Source organism: Triticum aestivum, chromosome 4B, assembly GCF_018294505.1.
Source record: "Triticum aestivum cultivar Chinese Spring chromosome 4B, IWGSC CS RefSeq v2.1, whole genome shotgun sequence".
Taxonomy (NCBI): Eukaryota; Viridiplantae; Streptophyta; class Magnoliopsida; order Poales; family Poaceae; genus Triticum; species Triticum aestivum.
Genome location: NC_057804.1, coordinates 653834154 through 653858029, shown reverse-complemented (window position 1 = coordinate 653858029; position 23876 = coordinate 653834154). Strand labels below are relative to the sequence as shown.

At 42.3% G+C, this 23876-nt stretch overlaps 1 protein-coding gene across 1 annotated transcript; it reads left to right on the top strand.

Moving 5' to 3' along the window:
• Positions 1 to 22084: 22084 nt before the first annotated feature.
• LOC123093913 (putative glycine-rich cell wall structural protein 1) lies at positions 22085 to 23190 on the top strand. The gene has a single exon (XM_044515975.1). The coding sequence runs from the start codon at positions 22181 to 22183 to the stop codon at positions 22772 to 22774; it is 594 nt and encodes a 197-aa protein (XP_044371910.1). The 5' UTR covers positions 22085 to 22180; the 3' UTR covers positions 22775 to 23190.
• Positions 23191 to 23876: the final 686 nt, after the last annotated feature.

The following is a 23876-nucleotide window of genomic DNA, read 5'->3' as shown; positions in this document are numbered from 1 at the left end:
CTAACCTATTAACTGGAGGCCCAACCCATATTGCTGTTTTATTGCCTGTTTCAGTATTTCGAAGAAAAGGAATATCAAACGGAGTCCAAACGGGATGAAACCTTCGGCAACGTGATTTTTTGGAAGAATATCATTCTGGAGACGTGGAGTTCAAGTCAGAAGATACTCGAGGACTCAACGAGATAGGAGGGCACCCCCCTTGTAGGGCGTGCCCCCCTGTCTCGTGGGCCCCTCGAGCACCTCTCGACCGACTTCTTTCGCCTATATAGTGCCACGTACCCTAAAAACATCCACGGAGAAGATAGATAGGGAATTCCACCGCCGCGAGTCTCTGTAGCCACCAAAAACCTCTCGGGAGCCCTTCCCGGCACCCTGCCGGAGGGGGGATCCTTCACCGGTGGCCATCTTCATCATCCCGGCGCTATCCATGATGAGGAGGGAGTAGTTCACCCTCGAGGCTGAGGGTATGTACCAGTAGTTATGTGTTTGATCTCTCTCTCTCTCTCTCTCTCTCTCTCTCTCTCTCTCTCTCGTGTTCCCTCTCGTGTTCCCTCTATGGCACGATCTTGATGTATCCCGAGCTTTGCTATTGTAGTTTGATCTTATGATGTTTCTCCCCCTCTACTCTCTTGTGATGAATTGAGTTTCCCCTTTGAAGATATCTTATCGGATTGAATCTTTTATGAGAACACTTGATGTATGTCTTGCCGTGCTTATCTATGGTGACAATGGGATATCATGTGCCTCTTGATGTATGTTTTGGTGACCAACTTGCGGGTTCCGCCCATGAACCTATGCATAGGGGTTGGCACACGTTCTTGACTCTCCGGTAGAAACTTTGGGGCACTCTTTGAAGTACTTTGTGTTGGTTGAATAGATGAATCTGAGATTGTGTGATGCATATCGTATAATCATGCCCACGGATACTTGAGGTGACAATGGAGTATCTAGGTGACATTAGGGTTTTGGTTGATTTGTGTCTTAAGGTGTTATTCTAGTACGAACTCTTTTATAGATCGATCCAAAAGAATAACTTTGAGGTGGTTTCGTACCCTACCATAATCTCTACGTTTGTTCTCCGCTATTAGTGGCTTTGGAGTGACTCTTTGTTGCATGTTGAGGGATTGTTATATGATCTATCTATGTTATTATTGTTGAGAGAACTTGCACTAGTGAAAGTATGAACCCTAGGCCTTGTTTCCTATCATTGCAATACCATTTGTGCTCACTTTTATCACTTGTTACCTTGCTGTTTTTATAATTTCAGATTACAAAAACCTTTATCTACTATCTATTTTGCACTTGTATCACAATCTCTTCGCCGAACTAGTGCACCTATACAATTTACCATTGTATTGGGTGTGTTGGGGACACAAGAGACTCTTTGTTATTTGGTTGCAGGGTTGTTTAAGAGAGACCATCTTCATCCTACGCCTCCTACGGATTGATAAACCTTAGGTCATCCACTTGAGGGAGATTTGCTACTGTCCTACAAACCTGTGCACTTGCAGGCCCAACAACGTCTACAAGAATAAGGTTGTGTAGTAGACATCAAGCTCTTTTCTGGCGCCGTTGCCGGGGAGGTGAGTGCTTGAAGGTATATCTTTAGATCTTGCAATCGAATCTTTTTGTTTCTTGTTTTATCACTAGTTTAGTTTATAAAAGAAAACTACAAAAAAATGGATTTAAGTTTGTCTCATAAGCTTCGTCTTTTTAATATCTTTCGTAAGTATGATGGAAAGGAAAATTGTGCTCAACTGCTAGAAGAAGAATGAATTAAAATGCTTGATACTAAATCTTTGAATGAAGAGCATGATTGGAATGTTGTTAGTATAAACTCCTTGAATATACGTAGTACTAATGATGATTGCACTAGTTATGATGAAAATATCTCTCATAAGCATGCCAACTTTTGTGGAGTGCATGTTTGCATGAACACACCAAATAGAGAAGATACATATTTCAAAAATCATAAGTATTTAGAAACTAAGAGGCTGCAAGAAAGGCTAGATAAGAGTGCAGAGAATTTAAGATATCTTTCCCGTTGTGAATTTTGCAAAAACCAAGATCATTTACATCTCCAATGCAAATTGTTTCATGATCGGATCGTGTCCAAAAATTGTGATGATTTTATCTCCCCTTCTCATTACAATGAACTTAGATTGCTTTTGGGTTGTGAAGAGTTGAAACGTTTAACTAAGCCTATTCCAGAATTTAATCTTAGGCATTTCCTTGATATTGATCTAGAAAAGATTTATATGTTTTGTGTGGTGAATTGCATTGAAAATCCTTATATTGCCAATTACCTAAAGAAAAGAAAGCAAATAGAAGATGAAGAGAATACTAATGAAAGGGAAGAGACTTCCCAACCTCCTCCTATTATTTCTTATGATGATTCAGGTAACGAGGAGGAGCTTTCTATTCAACCAATCCCATCAATAAAGAAGGTTGAACCCACACATAATGTGAAGAAGAAAAGAAAGAGAAGGGGCAGCAAAGGTAAAAAGGTATCCCTCCCAAATGATGTTGCTCCTACTACTCATTGTGACGATGATATTTGCTTTACTATTGGTGCTATCCATATTTTTAATGATGAGAGTGATTATACTTATGATATGAAAGGGCCCAAGATTGGGGAAGCTATGTTTGATGAGTATGAAATATTTGAGAATATATTTGCTGAAATTAATGTTTGTCCCGAGCTTGGGGATGCTATGATTAATGAAGATGATATTTTTAGCATCCAAAGTTTTGATATGCAAAGTTGTTATGATGATAGCATGCCTCCTACCTATGATGATTATATTGATGAAAGTGGGTTCGGAAGAGTGTCAACTTTAGGAAGTAGTGATCCCACTATTTTGGAGGATGTTGAATCTTATTGTGATGAATATGAAAGTGGATTTGGAAGAGTGTCAACTTTATTTAGTGATTCCACTATCTTGGGAGAGGTTTCAATCGATTATGATGAGAATAAAGTTGCTACTTATGATGATTATTGTGATGAAACTTATGCTACAAAAAGTAGTGATGATTAGATTTACAAATCTTGTCATGATTATGATTACCCTTTCTTTGAACATTACTCTTTTAATGTGGAAACAATTTTTAGTGTTCAAGTCTCTTTTGATACTCCTACTATTCCGAATGAGAAGAATTTTGCTTATGTGGAGAGTAGTAAAATTTCTATGCTAGTAGATCATGAAAAGAATGCTTTAGGTGCTGGTTATATTGTTGAATTCATTCATGAGGCTACTGAAAATTATTATGAGGGAGGAACATATGCTTGTAGGAGTTACAATAATGTCAAGTTTCCTCTCTATGTGCTTAAAATTTTGAAGTTATGCTTGTTTTACCTTCCTATGCTAGTTGATTATTGTTCCCATAAGTTGTTTGATCACAAAATACCTAGACATAGGAAGTGGGTTAGACTTAGATGTGCTAGTCATATTCTTCATGATGCTCTCTTTATGTTTCAATTCTTATCTTTTATGTGAGCATCATTGTCATCATCATGCCTAGCTAGAAAGGCATTAAAGAAAAGCGCTTATTGAGAGACAACCCAATATTTATCCTTACTGTTTTTGTGTGTTAACATGATTATTCTACAGTAGTAATCATGTTTTATAGCTTTTGTTTCAATAAAGTGCCAAGTAGAACCTTTGGGAAGACTTGGGTGAAGTTTATATGATCTTGCTGTGAAAAACAGAAACTTTAACGCTCACGAGAATAGCTGCCATTTTTTACTGGAGAGTGATTTTAGGTTGATTCTTTTTGACGATGATTAATAGACAAATTTATCAGGTCCAGCAATTTATTTCATAATTGTTAGGGTTCCATAAGTATACGTTTGATACAGATTACTAAAGACTGTTCTGTTTTTGACAGATTTTGTTTTCATTGTGTTGTTTGCTTATTTTGATGCATCTATGAGTAGTATCGGAGGATATGAACCATAGAGAAGTTGGAATACAGTAGGTTTTAGACCAATATGAATAAAGAATGAGTTCATGACAGTACCTAAGTGGTTGTTTTATTTTCTTATACTAACGGAGCTTACGAGTTTTGTTTTGAGTTTTGTGTGGTTGAAGTTTTCAAATTTTGGGTAAGGATTCGATGGACTATGGAATAAGGAGTGGCAAGAGCCTAAGCTTGGGGATTCCCAAGGCACCCCAAGGTAATATTCAAGGACAACCAAGCAACTAAGCTTGGGGATGCCCCAGAAGGCATCCCCTCTTTCGTCCTCGTTCATTGGTAACTTTACTTGGAGCTATATTTTTATTCACCACATGATATGTGTTTTGCTTGGAGCGTCATTTTATTTTGCTAGTTTTTGCTTTCTGTTAGTTAGAATAATGTTTTTCATCTTTAGTTTCAATAAAAATGTCAAGGATAGCCTTTGCCATGCTTATTTTGCTAGTATACATGTTGCTGTTTGAAAACAGAAAGTTTACCGCTGTTGCAAAAATTCCCTAGAAAAGTCAGAGAATGGTCTAACATTGAATCTTTTTGAATATTAAGATATGATAAATTTATTACAGTGAGAATTTTAGTTCATAATTTTTGGAGTCAGGGAAGTATTGATACTCTTGCATTCTTTACAGACTGTACTGTTTTGACAGATTGCTGTTATGGTTGCATTGTTTGCATATGTTTGCTTGTTTAATAATTCTATTTGAGGATAGGAGTATTAAATATGCAGAGACATTTAGTATTCAATGTTGAATAATAATGTTAGTGATTTTTTACAGTAGAATATGATATGGTTTTGCATTGGTTTATACTAACCTATCTCACGAGTTCTTGTTGAGTTTGTTGTGAATGAAGCTTTTGATAAAAAGAGAAACCATAATAAGAGAGGAATTAAGGAGACATAAAAACTCAATCTTGGGGATGCCCAAGGCACCCCAAGATAATATTTCAAAAAGTCTCAAGAATCTAAGCTTGGGGATGCCCCGGTAGGCATCCCAACTTTCCTCTTCAACAACTATCGGTTAGTATCGGTTGAGCCTAAGTTTTTGCTTCTTCACATGAGTTGTGCTATCCTTGCAATGTCATTTTATTTTATTTTGCTTGCTGCTTGAATACAATACCAAGATATGAAATTCTTTAATGAGAGAGAGTCTTCACATAGTTGCTTAATTATTTAGCTACTCATTGATCTTCACTTATATCTTGTTGGAGTAGTTTGTCATTTGCTCTAGTGCTTCACTTATATCTTTTAAAGCACGGCGGTGGTTTTATTTTGTAGAAATTAATGAACTCTCATGCTTCACTTATATTACTTTGAGAGTCTTAAACAGCATGGTAATTTGAACAAAAACTTTCATAGGAAGTGAATTGGATGCTATGATCAATTTGATACTTGATAATTGTTTTGAGATATGGAGGTAGTGATATTAGAGTCATGCTAGTTGAGGTGATTATGAAAAATACTTGTGTTAAGGGTTGTGATTCCCGTAGCATGCACGTATGGTGAACCGCTTTGTGATGAAGTTGGAGCATAATTTTATTTATTGATTGTATTCCTTATGAGTGGCGGTCGGGGACGAGCGATGGTATTTTCCTACCAATCTATCCCCATAGGAGCATGCGCTTAGTGCTTTGGTTTTTGATGACTTCTAAATTTTTGCAACAAGTGCATGAGTTCTTTTGATTAATGTTGAGTCCATGGATTATACGCACCCTTTCACCCTTCCATTATTGCTAGCCTCTCTTGTGCCGCGCAACTTTTGTCGGTACCATACACCCACCATATACCTTCCTCAAAACAGCCACCATACCTACCTATTATGGCATTCCCATAGCCATTCCGAGATATATTGCCATGCAACTTTCCACCGTTCCGTTCATTATCATTATGACACACATTACTTTTGTCATATTGCTTTTTGCATGATCATGTAGTTAACATCGTATTTGTGGCAAGGCCACCTTCATAATCTTCATACATGTTGCTCTTGATTCATTGCATATCCCGGTACACCGCCGGAGGCATTCCTATAGAGTCATATCTTGTTCTAGCTTTGAGTTGTAAATCCATAAAAGTGTGATGATCTTCATTATTAGAGCATTGTCCTAGTGAGGAAAGCATGATGAAGACTATGATTCCCCCACAAGGCGGGATGAGACTTCGGACTTTACAAAAAGAAAAAAAAAGAAGAAAAAAAGGAGAAAGGTCAAAAAGAAAAAAAAGGAAGGCCAAAGAAAAAAAGAAGAGAAAGAAAAAAAAGAAAAAAAGAAAAAAAATGAGATAAAAAGAGAGAAGGGACAATGCTACTATCTCTTTTTCCACACTTGTGCTTCAAAATAGCACCATGATCTTCATGGTAGAGAGTCTCATATGTTGTCACTTTCATATACTAGTGGGAATTTTTCATTATTAGAACTTGGCTTGTATATTCCAATGATGGGCTTCCTCAAAGTGCCCTAGGTCTTCGTGAGCAAGCAAGTTGGATGCACACCCACCTAGTTTTCTTTTGTTGAGCTTTCATATATTTTTAGCTCTAGTGCGTCCGTTGCATGGCAATCCCTACTCACTCACATTGATATCTATTAATGGGCATCTCCATAGCCCGTTGATATGCCTAGTTGATGTGAGACTATCTTCTCCTTCTTTGTCTTCCCCACAACCACCGTTCTATTCCACATATAGTGCTATGTCCATGGCTCACGCTCATGTATTGCGTGAAAGTTGAAAGAGTTTGAGATTATTAAAGTATGAAACAATTGCTTGGCTCGTCATCGGGGTTGTGCATGATTAAATACTTTGTGTGATGAAGATAGAGCAACATCCAGACTATATGATTTTGTAGGGATAACTTTCTTTGGCCATGTTATTTTGAGAAGACATGATTACTTTGCTTAGTATGCTTGAAGTATTACTATTTCTTATGTTTTATAAGCTTTTGTCTTGAATCATTTGGATCTGAACATTCATGCCACAATAAAGAGAAATTACATTGAGAATCATGCTAGGTAGCATTCCCCATCAAAAATTCTGTTTTTATCATTTACCTACTCGAGGACGAGTAGGAATTAAGCTTGGGGATGCTTGATAAGTCTCCAGTGTATCTATAATTTTTGATTGTTCCATGCTATTATATTACCTATTTTGAACAATTATGGGCTTTATTATACACTTTTATATTACTTTTGGGACTAACCTATTAACCGGAGGCCCAGCCCATATTGTTGTTTTATTGCTTGTTTCAGTATTTCGAAGAAAAGGAATATCAAACGGAGTCCAAACAGAATGCAACCTTCGTCAACGTGATTTTTTTGGAAGAATATCATTCTGGAGACATGGGGTTCAAGTCAGAAGATACTCGAGGACTCCACGAGATAGGAGGGCGCCCCCCCCCCTATAGGGCGCGCCCCCCTATCTCGTGGGCCCCTCGAGCACCTCCCGACTGACTTCTTTCGCCTATATAGTCCCACGTACCCTAAAAACATCCACGGAGAAGATAGATAGGGAGTTCCTCCGCCGCGAGCCTCTGTAGCCACCAAAAACCTCTCAGGAGCCCTTCCCGGCACCCTGCCGGAGGGGGGATCCTTCACCTGTGGCCATCTTCATCATCCTGGCGCTATCCATGACGAGGAGGGAGTAGTTCACCCTCGAGGCTGAGGGTATGTACCAGTAGTTATGTGTTTGATCTCTCTCTCTCTCGTGTTCCCTCTATGGCACAATCTTGATGTATCCCGAGCTTTTCTATTGTAGTTGGATCTTATGATGTTTCTCCCCCTCTACTCTCTTGTGATGAATTGAGTTTCCCCTTTGAAGTTATCTTATCGGATTGAATCTTTTATGAGAACACTTGATGTATGTCTTGACGTGCTTATCTATAGTGACAATGGGATATCATGTGCCTCTTGATGTATGTTTTGGTGACCAACTTGCGGGTCCCGCCCATGAACCTATGCATAGGGGTTGGCACACGTTCTTGACTCTCCGGTAGAAACTTTGGGGCACTCTTTGAAGTACTTTGTGTTGGTTGAATAGATGAATCTGAGATTGTGTGATGCATATCATATAATCATGCCCACGGATACTTGAGGTGACAATGGAGTATCTAGGTGACATTAGGGTTTTGGTTGATTTGTGTCTTAATGTGTTATTCTAGTACGAACTCTTTTATAGATCGATCCGAAAGAATAACTTTGAGGTGGTTTCGTACCCTACCATAATCTCTACGTTTGTTCTCTGCTATTAGTGGCTTTGGAGTGACTCTTTGTTGCATGTTGAGGGATTGTTATATGATCTATCTATGTTATTATTGTTGAGAGAACTTGCACTAGTGAAAGTATGAACCCTAGGCCTTGTTTCCTATCATTGCAGTACCGTTTGTGCTCACTTTTATCGCTTGTTACCTTGCTGTTTTTATAATTTCAGATTACAAAAACCTTTATCTACTATCTATTTTGCACTTGTATCACCATCTCTTCGCCGAACTAGTGCACTTATACAATTTACCATTGTATCGGGTGTGTTGGGGACACAAGAGACTCTTTGTTATTTGGTTGCAGGTTTGTTTGAGAGAGACCATCTTCATCCTACGCCTCCTATGGATTGATAAACCTTAGGTCATCCACTTGAGGAAAATTTGCTACTGTCCTACAAACCAGTGCACTTGCAGGCGCAACAACGTCTACAAGAAGAAGGTTGTGTAGTAGACATTAGCGATGCTCAGAGCTATCTGCCATGAGAATCTCAATAGTCGACTCGATGCTTTCAGACTCAGACTCCTGTGAGGAATTGCCAAGTGATCCATCGGAGAGGTCGAGGGCGGGCTCATCGAACTCGATGGTCGTCACTTGTTTCATCGCCGCCGGAGTGGTGACAGTGTGCTTGACCTAGCGTTGCAGCCGCGAACGCCCAGAGCACTTGCGACGACGCACAATGGCGGGATGGGCAACCACTCGGTATGGAGCCAAGGGCTGTTGGAGAAGGACTCTGTATGAGGAAGCACGGAAGTTTGACGCGCCACGGACGGGCAACGCCCCCACGTCCAGCAGGGCCTCGCTCAGCCACACTGAGTCATCGGCGATGAAGGAGATCGTCCCGAAGCGGATTTCGCCGCCGACTGACATGATGATGATGAAGAAGAAATCCACCTACACCATGAAATTTTGCTAGACGCCTAGCCACACGGTTATGATCCTGACAGTGAGTACTAGGGGCACGAATAAGGGTGGAGACTAGCTACGGTGTAGGTGTAACCCTCGGTGTTTAACGAGTTCAGGCCCCTCACTCGGTGGAGGTAAAAGCCCTACATCTCGTGCCCTGAGGCATGCTTTGATTTGATGGATATGGTTACAAGGGTTGAACGTACCCGGCTATGGAGAGGGAAACGGCTTATATAGAGTGAAATGTAGCCGTATGTCTCCCATGCCGCTAAGGCAATTAATGTCATTGAATGAGACAGTTACTGATGTAATTAATGAGCCTCTATTAAAGTACAGGTAACCGTAGCTATAACTCTATTTAGTGGACGACTTAGGGTTCCTTGACCGTTGTAGCTCATGCGACGCCCTCCTGTTTTCTAGGTTCGAGTGATGGTCTATCAGCCGAGTGACATGTGTTCATCCGAGTGCCGCAGAGCCGTCCGAGTGAACCTCTTGATGTATGCATCTGAATGCTGGCATGGTCCAGGAACGATAGGTAGAAACATATGCCGTCATGTTTATTACTTCTAAGGGTTAATAATCATCTACCCATGCACTAACGCCCAGTGAATGTGTCAGGTAAAATAAGCAATATTGCTTGATTTTTAAGTGGCAAATAATTAACCATGATAGTTAGTTACCGTTAGGTGGTTTATGAACATGAATGTAATTGTTATTATTTATGTGTTATTTGTACTGATAAGACATATGATGAATAGATTGAAAGTTTTAGAAAAACCCACCAGAGTTACGAGTTTTCAAAGGAATGGAACAACCATGTGGTGTATTTCTGCCATAGTTCTTCAACGGACATGTTTTTTTCTCCAAACCTGACAAAGCAGGGCGAAAATTCCGCCATTACATTATATTTAGAATAAATCAGGCAAGACCCACCCAATGCACTGCTACCAAGCACAAGACCAGTAAAATCATGTGCCGCGAATCAATCTGTGGTTGGATGATTAGAAGGACCGGTATCCATAGGCCATAGCTCACCAGAGTTTAAGTACTAGACTTGACATTAATGCTCGCATTTTCCTGAACTTATTTCAGGCCTTTTGGTGAAGTGTGTTTCGTGGGGGGAGACGTTCCCGTCAACTACGAAGGTGTCTATAACAACTTCGTCAATCTCAAGATGATGTGTCGGCTCAGTTTCTCGGAGGTGCTCATATGAATAGTGGTTGCATGCATGCGTTCATAGGGGTGAGTGTATGTACGTAAGTATGATCTGCGTCAATACGGTGTTAAAAAAATCCATATCAGTGGCCTATATGGCACATTCAAACACAAAATCAGAGCACACCAAAAGAATTAGAATAAATTTTACAAATGAGCACATTCGAGGTACTGAGCCGACACAACATCTTAAGATTGACGAACTTCGTACTCGATGGCAATATCTCCTCTCACTAAATGAACATTGCAGGAAAGACTAAAATATATCTAAGAAATGCGGGCACCAGTGCCAAGTCTAAACTGAACATTTCCCTTGGCTTGTCACCGAAGCATATTCATCACATTTCGGACTTTTTAACTGAATCTAGTCTGAATAACCGCACACACCCATTCCCCGTGTTTGACCAGCCATGAGCCCCAGAAACTGAAGCTCCAGCTCCAGCTCCGCCTCTGCAGCCTGCAAGCACCAAATTGGCCGGTGTACGATCAGCCCGCCAAGTTTAGCTTTAGCAGGAGCAGAAGAGCAGTGACCTTCCTGGGACACGAGCGTCGGTGCCCTCCTATATTGTACTCTTCCTTGATGTCAACATCATAGTCGTGGCGTCGAGCCGCGGCCGTTGATGAGCTGCCAACCTCCTCCCCGCCATCGTCGTCGGGCCTGAAAACTTCACCTACCGCCTCGTCCATCTCCCAGTAGGTGGCCTCTAATTCTGCCTAATACTGGTGGTAGCACCAGCGGTTCCGGCGGATGTCGCGGTTGGAGCTGTAGGACTGGATTAGTGCCTCCTACCCATCCACCTCCATGTCCGCTGCAATGCTTGTTCTGGCAGCGACTAGCGTGCACTGGTATTCGTCGAGGAGGCGGAGATTGTAGGCCTAGTCGGCCTGCACCTGGCGGAATGCGCCTCCCGCTCCTCTAGCACCATGTCAGTGTGTACTGAGCATGGACCTTGCCCATGGTGATGCCAGCATTGGCCGGCATGCAGAGTGGTGTCGGCTCATTGTTCGCCCCTTTCAATGGCGCGTCCACAGTGCCGGCCTCCTATGAGATCGTCCGTTTATGGCCTGCCAGCCGGCCACAATGGCGGTGATCTCCTTCTTATGTTTGGACGAGAGGTCGTGCCACAAGGCTTTGGAGCTAGAGGAGTCTATGGCAGGTGTGGTGCAGAGCGGATGATGGTGGATTGATGTGGTTGTGTTGCCATCCTAGGGTTTGAATAGCAGGCAGAGGGCAAGCCATGCAGCACGATCCTTAACGGTAGGCGGCTGACGGACAAACGGACTAGTGGCGCCGGAGTAGGTTCCTCGGCAATCACGTCCGTTTAATGGAGGGAGGTGGATGGACTGGTGTCATTTGAGTGCGAAGAGACGTCGCGAGCACTGTGAAGCGGCGGAGGTGGCGCTATCAGCCGGCGGCCGCTTCAATGACGACTCAGTGAGAGGTCACCTCTGCTTTGGGCCAGCATGAATGCAGCTCTCACGCTCTGTACCGGCACTAACCAACGTCGGATGGGAAAGTGCGCAGGCAAGGAAGATGGTTTTTGGGTGGTTCATGGTTTCTAGGCACGGGTGGGGCTGCAGTCTGGACCCCCGTAAAGCCCCCACCCCATGTTTGTCTCTGGTTTATGGAAAAAAGTGCGCCCGGACTGCCGAACGGACTGATTCAGGACCGTGTTGGATCGCAAAACATGTCTAGACCGCGCGGTCCAGGCGGTTGCGAGCAATTTGAGAGTCGGCGTTGGAGATGCCCTTAATTAGGTTGTGTTGGCTCATGAAGCATGGCCATCTCCTTTCTTAGAGAGGTGATGAGGGAATCTCAAGACGAGTGGCTTGAGTATGAAGCAAGGCCATTTGGAGATCCTTTGACAAGAGACGCAATAAACTAGTGACAAGACCCTCAAAAGGCAATGGTGTCACATTGCCGCAATATTTATATAGTCGATATGAGCTTACAAGGGACCTCTGGTCTGGCCACCCATCCCCAACCCTTACAAGGTCCTTTGGAGGTGGTGTACATCTTCCCTTTAGTTTTACTAGTAAAAGAGCTCGTGCGTTGCAACAAAGAGAGTAAATAACACACGTTTTTAACCCCATAACCATGAATCAAGACCCTAATGTGTTCACGTCCTTTATTTTCACATGGCATCACGTTTGTGTTGTTGATGGTGGTCTCAATGCTCACACAATGAAAGCGTGTTTGAATGCGGTCAGTTCTAAGGTGTCTTCCTCTCGCGCACACTCACTCGAAATAAAATGAGAAATATGTTTTTTCCCTGCGAGGTTTTTCACAGGTGTACATGCGTGGTTATCGATGTTTTTTATTCATAGTTCAGAAGTAACCATATGAGTTAACGAGAAAGATAATTTCCGACCGTTCTGATTTTTGCTATAGATCCGAACAATCTGGATGCCATCGATTTTTTATCGTGAGGTCTCGCGCGAGCCTTCCATACTTTCAGTTTCTGTGTCTCCTTAACTAACGTCATTTTAATTGCGGGGTCTATTAATTGACCCGATTTAGTCTTTTAACTCTTAATTAGCATGATTTAATTCCCCCTATCTTAGTTGGCATGATTAATGGGCTCCTAATTATCATGTACTGCCATTTAAAGTTTGTTTTTCGTCTTAAGTCAAAAAACCATGGGCATGGGACAGAAATCGATCTCTTGCCCCACCATTCTTTTTTTTTAGAAGTTATTGAAAAAAGTCCCCAGTAACTCATGTGCAAGTAACATGGTGATATACGGCAACAGAGCTAATAACTTAGTTCACCCACGTGCGGTAACTTTTTTTACCAAGGATTTTTTCTTAAAAAAACATCCCCTAACCCTGGTTACTCTTGTGTAAATAGCAACCATTTATTCTACTCGCCAACAAGACAACATTTTAAATAAAATGATGTGTAGTGATGGTCATCGAATGAACTGACGGGCATGTCTACGCCTCCATAGTATGGTGGTGGAGGGGAAAAACTCGATGTAACTTGTGTGCAAATAGCATGATAATATATGCATAACAGAGCTGATAACTCACGTATAAACATTATGGTAACTTTTTTTGACCCAGGAACAAAAGTTGTTCAAAAATACATCCCGGTAATTTCTGGGTAAATAACAAGGTAGTATACACAAACCAGAGCTGATAACTCACATGCAAACACTATGGTTACTTTTGACTAGGTTTTTTGAAACACAATCTCGATAATTTATGTAAATAACATGGTAATATTTGACCGCAGACCTAATAATTTATGTAGAAACATCACGGTAATTTTGATCTGAGCAAAAGAAGTTGTTGAATAACATACCCTACCCTCGGTAACTTTTGTGCAAACATCATGGTACTTTACGCACAATAGACCTGATCAAAGGTGGTCAACGGGCCGGCCTGGGCACTGCACGGCCGGAACATGCCTAAAAGGGTTTGGCCCGGCACGACCCACAAAGTTCCATTTTATAAATGGGCCATGTTGTATCGGCACATGGACCTCACCTCGCAGCCCAGACATGACACCGATGGTAGAAGATGGCATTTACAGACCTGATATTTACTTACAACTACCATGGTAAATTTTGACTCGGACAAAAGAAAGTACTTGAAACACACCCCGGTAATTTTTGTGTAAACACCATGATAAGTTACGAACTATAGGCGTGATAATTTATGTAGTCCAGGTGTGGTACCTTTTGAACTAAAAGAGGTGAGAAACATACCAAGATGGGATCTACTTTTGATGATCTTGTCGCGGTGATTTTTATGTAAAAATGAATTTTGAATCGAAGTGATGATTTGAGTTACAAAATATGTTAACGTTTCAAAATAGGAAGAATCCTTTGCTGAAATCTTCTGTTTTGTCATTAGTTTGCATCCATGGAATCGTGAGTCAACGCCGGTTGACTGAGGTTCCTCCGTCATGAACACAATTAGCTAGTAGCAAAATGGGAAGTAGGTATGTGATTAGCTAGAAAGAAAAAGAGAGTGTTCGAATATTTTGTAATCTTCCGACCATTGAAAGTTAGTCCAGTCCATAACAATAATAAATTGCTACGTATATAGGTGTAAGTAAATTACACCATACTATTTTCTCTTTGATTTATTGATAATTTTATATTTGCCAGTTATAACTTCATTTTTAGAAAGTGTACCACTCCTTAAAACTCAAAGTACCATTCTGCTCGAGCTCAAATACTCCCTCATGAAAGTAAAATTAAAAAAAGCAAAAAATAATGAAATTGATTGGTAACAAACATTGACGAATTTTGTACATACGTGCAAATTTTTGTGAAGAAAGAACATTCGTAATGCTCTGGGCAAACAAACAAAATCATTGCTCTAAATTTCTCTTAAAAAAAAGTCTTTTCGGAACATAATTTTTGTTTTTTAGACTATTTAGGACTTTTTTTTCCTTCACACCAAAACGTGTACATACATAGACGACTCATCAATATTTATTTTCTTTAAAAATTCAGAATTTTGTGACATTTTTTCATTTTTACTATTCATAAGCTCAGCAGCAGATACTCCATGTCATGCTGCAAGGACTATATTTGGCACCTCTACAAGTATATTTCCCTTGAAAACCATGACAGGACCGTTTGGTTCCTATGTGTATATACACCATATATGCAAATTATAGTAATTAAATAAATATTCAAAAAGGTATGAAAATATTTTTGAAATAAACTTTCACCTTCTATTGTACTCTAAAATAATTCACAAAAAACTCGTTGACTTTGGACAACAATATAAAATTTATGGTCAAATAGGTGTGAATGGTGCCTTTATATAGCAATATATTTTATTATATTTTTCCTTGAAGTCAAGGGGTTTTTTCCCTTCATGAAAACTTTAAACTAGTCTAAAAGAAATTCAAGTTTATTCCAAAAAAAGTTTAGATTTTTTTTGAATTTTTCCGAAATTATTTCAAATTATTGTCATATCAAATGTATCTATACCCAGGAACCAAACAGCATTAGTACTGTTATGGTCTGAGTTATGGTCTGACCCAATAATTTTATATATTTTTTGTTCAAAAATATATTATTCCATACCAAAAGTTTATTTACTTAAAATTTTATTTGGAAAAATGTTTTGGACATATATATTGGAAGCCCATTTTTGAAGAAGAAAATGTTCATCTCGTATTAAAAATAGTTTGTGGTAAATTCTTACATGCAAAAAACTTGTACATGTTTAAAAAAAGTATATCATTTCTAGAAATGTCCATGCACGATCATGCACTTGAGAAATTGTTCGTGTACCCCCACCTCCCCTCGACCCCAACACCAAAAAAGGAATAAAACCGAGACCATAAATGGTAAAAGAATGAAAAAGGCGAAAGGAAAAGTAACACATACAAAAACATAGTTTATATTCCGGCCGCCAGCTACATTGTAGCCCTCTAAAACAAATTTTTTAATGCTCATGTTTAAAACTAACATTTTCTAAAAATATAGGTAAATAATCAATTTTGTCCGTATTAAAACAATAGTTTATCTAGAAAAGTTGTTCGTATATTTGGAAAAACTGTTCACTGTCTTCTAGAAAAATGTGCGTGATGTCCATGCATTTGTTTCTTAAAGTTCATACATTTGACAAAAAATGTTCTGGTGTGTTACAGTATATGTTCATATAATAATAAAAAAGTTTACATATCCCCCACGCCAAAGAACTAGAATGAAACATGTGGAAAAAAGTTATTAGAAAGTAAAAAATAATAATATATAAAAAGGAAAAATGAATACAACAAAATAAACATTTCATAGAAGATGCAAATATAAAAGCGGGCTCTCCTCTATGTTGCCGGCCCATCATCAAATCCTTAAGGCAACGCTTTGCGTATTTACCACTATGGCCACAAGAGAGGCCATATTCGTCGCTATGTGCGACAAAATGTCGAGGAAACGCATAGGCTGGAGCGTCCATGAGTCGGCCCAGCTCTGCGTCATGACTCGTGTGTGCTAGGTAACTAAGTGGGTTAACCGAGTACTACAGGCGCCATTTCAGTGATTTTTATTTTTCAGTTTTCCGGTTTTTATGTCTTTTGGTTTTTGGTTTTCTAGCTTTTTAAGTTTTAGGTTATTTTTATTTTACTTTCCCATACTTTGTTTTAAAACTAAAAAATGTATTTTATACAATATTATGTAAATGAAATATTATTATTTTTATAAAAAAAAGTTTGGATGCCATTAAAAAAAGATCAAGCATTTTTAAAATGTACAATAACATTACAACATATCCATATGTAGTCTAACATAAAGCACACACTCGCTCCGGATGTCGGCTTTAAGATGTTTTACTAGCCCCTGACTACCAATTCGCCAACGTACATGGAATGGTAGTTGTTGGAGGTGGTAGGCTACAAGCCACGAGCACTACCTGCCACATCACTTAAATAGACATGGAAGTAACAAATGTTGATCCTTGTTTCCTCGCCATCGCAGAAAAGCACATACTTCTTACTTCCATTAAGTTATGCTTGTTCAAGTTGTCTTTAGTTAACACATGCCTCGACACAAATACCAACTAAAAATCACATTTTTCCAACGACATCTTGAGTTTCCCAGTAGAAACTTGCTGCAAAGTGATGATAGATCATCCAACCGGGGTTCATGGACTTAAATATGAAGACATTGAGGTACGCAACTTCTACCATGCTATAATCTTGTTAAGACATCCAACATGCATGATAGATTAAAAAGTAAGATACGTGAATATACCTAAGTCTCTAAACCAATTAGCGATAGCCGGCCTAAGATATTCACGTTGTTTTACATGTGAACATATCTAGTATATTAGTCTAACTATTATTTTTGGTGATATTAAATTACAGTTTTGCTAAATGCAGTCACGTACTTTTCTCTAAAATGTAGTTGATTTTAGAACACCTCAAGAGGGGCAAGCATTCCTGCATTTCATAAAAAATAAGAGAATTACCTGGTTAATTAGGGATAACCAGGCAAAAAGAAAACCATACAATGCACGGTTAACTGAGAAACACTGGCAAAAGCCCACACACACCACATAATTAATTAGGGGACAATCGTGAAAATAACGACCATACGATTGACAAAAACCCAGACGTCATAATCTTTGTTTGGAAACTGCCGTGGATCGTCTCTCATCTTTTCTCGAAAAGGGGAGCAAGCCACAGCTACTGCATCGAGCGATGCATACATCCATATTACTATTAATTACTCCCTCCGTCCGGAATTACTTGTCACAGAAATAAATAAAAATGGATGTATCTAAAACTAAAATACGTCTAGATACATTCATTTTCTCGATAAGTATTTCCAGACGGAGGAAGTATTCAACAAAGGTCTGACAAGAGCATACATCAAACAAGCTGAAGCCATTAACCACATCTACAAACTTGATAATGGGAAATGTGCTAATGCCTCACCATCTAGAGTCGGTGTCTCCGCCGATCTGCCTGCATAGCGTACCAGGAGCAAACACTCGATGCAGCAGTGCCAAAGCGCACACCGCCTGCACACGCTTTAAAAGCCGCTGTCGCCATCGTATCGCTGACCCATCTTCAGAAAAAGATCCGCATCATCCTTGGTTAGCCATCTATGCCGCCATGTTGGGAAAAAAACACCGCCAACATGCACTCATCCAGCCGAGATATATGTTCAAGCAACACGACCTTGGGATAGGATGTGCCCCTCTGTGTGGTCCCGGGGATGGGGGCACACATCTTATTCTCATGCCCGACGACACAGTTTCTTTGGGGCTTTGTCCGTGAGCCTTTGCGGCCTGAATGGGAGGCTCCGGACATGTCCGGGTCGCTTCAAAGTTGTGCCAACCAGACCGGGAGGAGGATACGCCTCTTCTTACTTAGGCTGATTGTAATGGGGAGTATCATATACTAATATCATGTATATGATACTAGTGTATGATACTACCTCCCTAATGCTTAGTATCATATATTAGTATCATGTAGTACTTTATTTATTGACATGTATCACATATAGTATTATAACATTTATTATGATATGGTATCATGATAAGATACTCAACTCTTTCTTTCTTCATTTAATTATATGACACCTCATCAAAATTGCCTACTCCCTCCGTCTAGATGAGTAAGTCATCTTAGACTGGCCATAGTGGGGGTAACATAAGTAGTATCATGCACTTGGGACTCGCAAACATACTTACGTGACAGGCAATTAAAAAAAAGATGGTTATAGTAACATAGGTAGATACAGTAACATAATAAATGTGATGCTACTATGTGTCATGCATGGCAATAAATGAGACCACCTATATATGATATTATGCATTATAGAGGTAGTAATATAGATTAGTAACATATGCATGTTACTAGTCTAAGTTACTCTCCACTATGACAAGCGTTAGGTTGTGCACCGTGACCAAGGAGGAGGGGAAAACGAGAGACTTTAATGTTTATTTACTAATTAATAGCATTGCATGCAATGAACTAACCACTGCATGTCATGTTTGGTAGTCTCAAATCATTAAAACCATGTATACGTATCCCTCATCTTTCTTGGTTGATATGTCAAGAAACAAAAAACGAGGTAGAAGTTAATGCACCGCGCTTAAGTGTTTTGAGATTATTTGGTTTCGTAAGATGAATTACACACTTAGACGAAGGAAGTAGTTGACATGCATAATACTAGCTATGATACTACCATTACAACCAGCCTACTTTACGAGTGCTCTAAGCGGAACTAATTAATTAGTTTTATACCGGCACTCAAAAGAGGACACGAACCTAAAAGATAGATGAGACACGTTGCGCAGTAGCTAGCCTAGGACTAGGAGGACAGGCCCGACTGACCGGCCGGGAACCGCGTAGGTGCGCAACACGTACGTATGGTTGCATGTATGTCAAGTTGGACGCATGCACCAGGTAGAAGAGTTCGTACGGTTATGGGGATAACCTAGAGCAACGTGCGCGCACATATGTCGCCAAAACTCACAGCTTTCGATTTCTTGAACATGGCCAAAAACTCACAGCTGGCTGGACTATGCTAGTACCCAAAACCATGGGCAGATCAGGCCCATGCATGCATATGCAGGAGGTGACACACACACGTACGCGGTACACACGGGCGTCTCCCATGCATGAACATGCGTGTACCGTGGTAAACTTCCTGTAGAAAATGTTATCGTAAACACCCTGTCAGTGTTCGCCCTGTTCGGCGGTCAATCCTAGTAGGAGGAAGAAGGTGGGTAGCATGCTATAGATCGTTATGTCTGGTTCTAGCAAGGTTAGACATTGTTTCCTGTCATATGTTAGCTCTTAAGACATCGATTGTTTGGGTGATGCCATGACAATAGCCGATCTAAAATTCTGGTTTTTCTTCTCTAATTGGTATCTAACCAATTGCCTAAATTGATTAGTGAAGTAAAAAAATTTACCTCATGTCCCCTCAGCACCTAAAATTACTCCACCGCTCGGTTGCCGAGTAAAACACGTGCATGTCTCTCCACCTCTTCCCCCATCCAATCCTCCACCACCCACACCTCGCCTACCACCCCGCACCGCTCCCGCATCCCCACCCGCGCCGCCATGGCCGGTCCCACGGCTGCCGCTCCCTGCCGCCCGTCCACAGCACCGATCCGCACCGCCCCATCTGCCTCCCGCAGCCGCCTACTCGGCTTCCCCGTGCTCCCTCCAATGTTGCCGCCACAAAGGCCATACATCGGTGTGCGGGAGCAGGCATAGGGGACATGAGTGGCGAGATTAGGGACTGGCACACCCACAAGAAGCGGTGGCTCGGGAGCTTCAGCTCCGCCGAGCAGGCCACCCGCGAAAACAACATTTGGTCCGTGCGGCTGCACGACACGGACGGCCACCAAAACTTTGAGTTCAACGAGATGCCGTCGACCCGCGGGTGGTCTCCACGTGGGAGAGGAGGGAGAACCGGGAGGCGATGGAGCACTTGCCGGCGGAGGCCTCTGACGGGGCGTACATGGCGGAGCTCTGCCGCCTCTAACCGGATCAAGTGGAAGCAGAGCGCCGCATGTACGAGCAGCTAGTGGCAGGGGCGATGGTCATTGTCCTATCCAGTGATGACGAAGACATCGGCGGCAACAAAGGCGACGACAGCAACAACGCGCGGTGTCAACAGAGGCAACGGAGGCGACAACGATGATGGCAGAAAGGAGTCAGTAGCATCTTCGACCGGGGCGGTATCTTCGACTCCTCATATGGCATAGACCCCGACCCCATGACCGGTGGGTTGTCCAAAGCCGAGTGGAAAGAAGTCGTCGAAGATACAGATAGAGAATAAAATTAGTAAGTTTTAGACTTGGTTTCGGTTAATTAGTAAGTTTAACTAAGTTTCGGTTTATGACATTGTAAAATATAATGAACCGGCACCGAATTTCGGTTAGTATGCTTAATAAGTACTTGCTTTTGAATTGAGTTTTTATTCGTTTGCTTTGAGTTTGTTTTTTACTCGACTAAATTTAGGAAATCGGCTAGAAACGAGCAAAACTTAGGCCTCCTTTGGTTTGTAGGAATTTTATAGGAATTCTATACGATAGGATTTGCAAAGGAAAAATTCTTTTGAAGCCCTTTGGTTTGTAGGAATTGATTCCTATTCCTATGTAGGATAGGATTCAATCCTTCACATTTTGCAGGAAAAAAAACATGAGCCTAGACTCAATGGAAAAATTCCTATCCTATGCACCAAATAACATCTCTTCCTCTATAGGAATTGAGATGCATGTCATCTCACTTCCTATGATTTTTCTATTCCTATAAAATTTCTATCCTATGAACCAAAGAAGGCCTAGTGTAGTAAAAATACCTCACTAGGATTTACTCGGTCATTTACTCCTCTATTGTTTAGGGGGTCGGGTAGAGATGCCCTAACTTGTCCCGAAAATCATGGTGGTTCCATGAATTTTTCCTTCACAGAAAATATGGTTAATTTATACACGAATCTATCTAGGCTATGGTTATGCGAGTAATATTTGATAAGCATACGATGGTGTCCTAAACCAACCAGCCAACCATATGATTGTTCGGCTGGCCGGTGACTAGCAAATGCGTGCGCGCGTCTTCCCCATGAACATGAACACGAACATGCATGCATACGCAAATAATGCCATGGTTTCGATGACTCTTATCATGTAATGTGTTACCTAGTTCTGCGCGCGCGCGCCCATACCGGCCGGCCACTCCTGCTCGTCGGCACATGAGTTCTTGGGTGTACCTACGACCAACGTACGTACGTGCCGCGTAGTGCAAGACCATGAACCCTGGCTAGTGGGTGATCACGGGACGCACTGTGGCCAGCTGACTGATTGAGCCATTCGATTTCGACCATGCACCCGATCGGAATGACACGACATGACACCCTCCACGCGCAGGCACGATCAGCAGCTGGAAATTCATTCACCGGAAAGCTTAAGCTGCAGCGGTAAAGGATGCTAGCTAGCCAGAGGCATAGAGCCGTACGCCATCTTTCCTGCAGCACTAGGCCGTGATGGCCCTTGAGTCGGCAACCTTCCAAGCACAAACAGCTCCCTTGTCTGTTACCATCTCCTTGTGATCCCATCCCCATTCCCCAGAGCCAGCTCACATGCATGCGTCGTCTTCTAGTTCTAGCTTGGACCCGTGGTGGGCAGCTAGCTCTTGGTGATCGTCTGATCGGTCTTCACATGGCGTGAGTAAAATAATATCTGTGGGCTGAGCTAGGACCTAGTTGAACCCCCTCCGTCCTTCTTGAGCTATAAATAGCGCCCCGGGCTCCCTTGTACTGCACACACACACAAACACACGGCTGAGGCAGTCTAAACCCTGTACACGCACAGCAGCAGGAGAGGTAGCTAGCTTGGTAGCTTGGTAGCCATGGCGAAGAAGGCCGCGGTTATCGCCACGCTGCTGGCCCTGAACCTGCTCCTCTTCACCTTCGCCGACGCCTGCGGCTGCCACTGCGGATCCTGCCCTAGCCCCGGCGGAGGGGGCGGCGGTGGGGGTGGCGGTGGAGGTGGGAGCGGTGGCGGTGGTGGTGGGAGCGGTGGCAGTGGAGGGAGCGGTGGAGGCGGTTCTGGAGGAGGCGGCAGCAGCGGAGGCGGATCTGGAGGAGGCGGCAGCGGCGGAGGCGGATCAGGAGGAGGTGGCAGCAGCGGCGGCGGGTCCGGCGGTGGCGGATCGGGAGGAGGCGGATCAGGCGGGCGCGCGCGGTGCCCCATCGACGCGCTGAAGCTGGGCGTGTGCGCCAACGTGCTCAACGGGCTGATCAACCTGCAGCTGGGGACGCCGCCGAAGCAGCCGTGCTGCTCGCTGATCCAGGGCCTCGCCGACCTGGAGGCGGCGGTGTGCCTCTGCACGGCGCTCAAGGCCAACATCCTGGGCATCAACCTCAACGTGCCCATCGACCTCAGCCTCCTCGTCAACTACTGCGGCAAGAACGTCCCCTCCGGCTTCCAGTGCCCCCGCTAGAAGAGAAGACCCGAGAGATCCATCGTCCACAGCAGGCATCCACTATACGTACGTACGTGCATGCATGCGTACACCAGCTCGCATGCATGATCTACGATCCATCCATTGACTAGTACTCTATAGCTAGTCGTATACGTTATTTGCTTCATAATTTATCATCGCTCTTGCTAGTTGCATGCTAAACTTTACATGTGTGCTCGTGTCTCTGTGTGTGTGTGTGTGTGGGGTAGTATCCTTTGAACTACTGCTTGTCATCGAACTAGGCCACGGTACTGTATGGACCATGGATCGAGTTCTCAGCCACATATGATCTCATGCTTGTACCGCTGCCTGCTACTATTATATTTGCTTCAAAAGGAGGTTGCTCCTCCTACAATTGTAATAAAGTAATTAATATCACATGTCAACTTTCAGTACTATGTGTGATCTTCCGCGTTTTTGTTAACTGATTCGATTAAAATTGTGTGTCCCCGCAAAAAAAATTGTGTGCGCTTTTGATTTCCTAGGGTGGTACTGGTCCATGCAGTTTGTTAGCGTCTGTGAATTCATTCATGTGCTCCCTGAGTTCAAAAAAAAAAAAAGTGCTCCCTGAGTTATCGTTTTTTTTAGGATCGGAGTTATCGTGTTGGCAGCAGCTGGTTAATTATTCTTTCCATGCAAGCTCCGCGCGCTATGAGATCTGTGTCGCGTCTCATTAGGACCGGGATGCACGGATCGAAATGTATCCATCACCCACTTGCATGCACACATGTGTCGTGCTTCATTCTGTACACTGCACAGAGCACAATGATCTGAAATGTGCTACAGGCAGAAGCAGGCTAGCTACACATTACCAAGCTTCCGGTCGACGTGACTCACGAAAAAGGACACGTAACCACAGGCTCCTAGCCTCTCTTCATTTCAAAAAAGAAATGCTAGACAGCTAGGTAAACATAAGCACCTGGCTGAGGGTGATTATCCAGCAGGTGCATGTGCCAAGCCAGAGACGGGGCTAGGTAACAAACACTTTGTTCCTATGCCTGCAAGCATATGGACCGCACCCTACAAGGCATGCACGTGTCACGGTCAAAGATGACGGGGAAAAGATCTGCGTGTCGACGCT

Excerpts from the sequence above, each read along its gene's own strand:
- LOC123093913 (XM_044515975.1), top strand. The coding sequence starts at position 22,181 with ATGGCGAAGAAGGCCGCGGTTATCGCCACGCTGCTGGCCCTGAACCTG.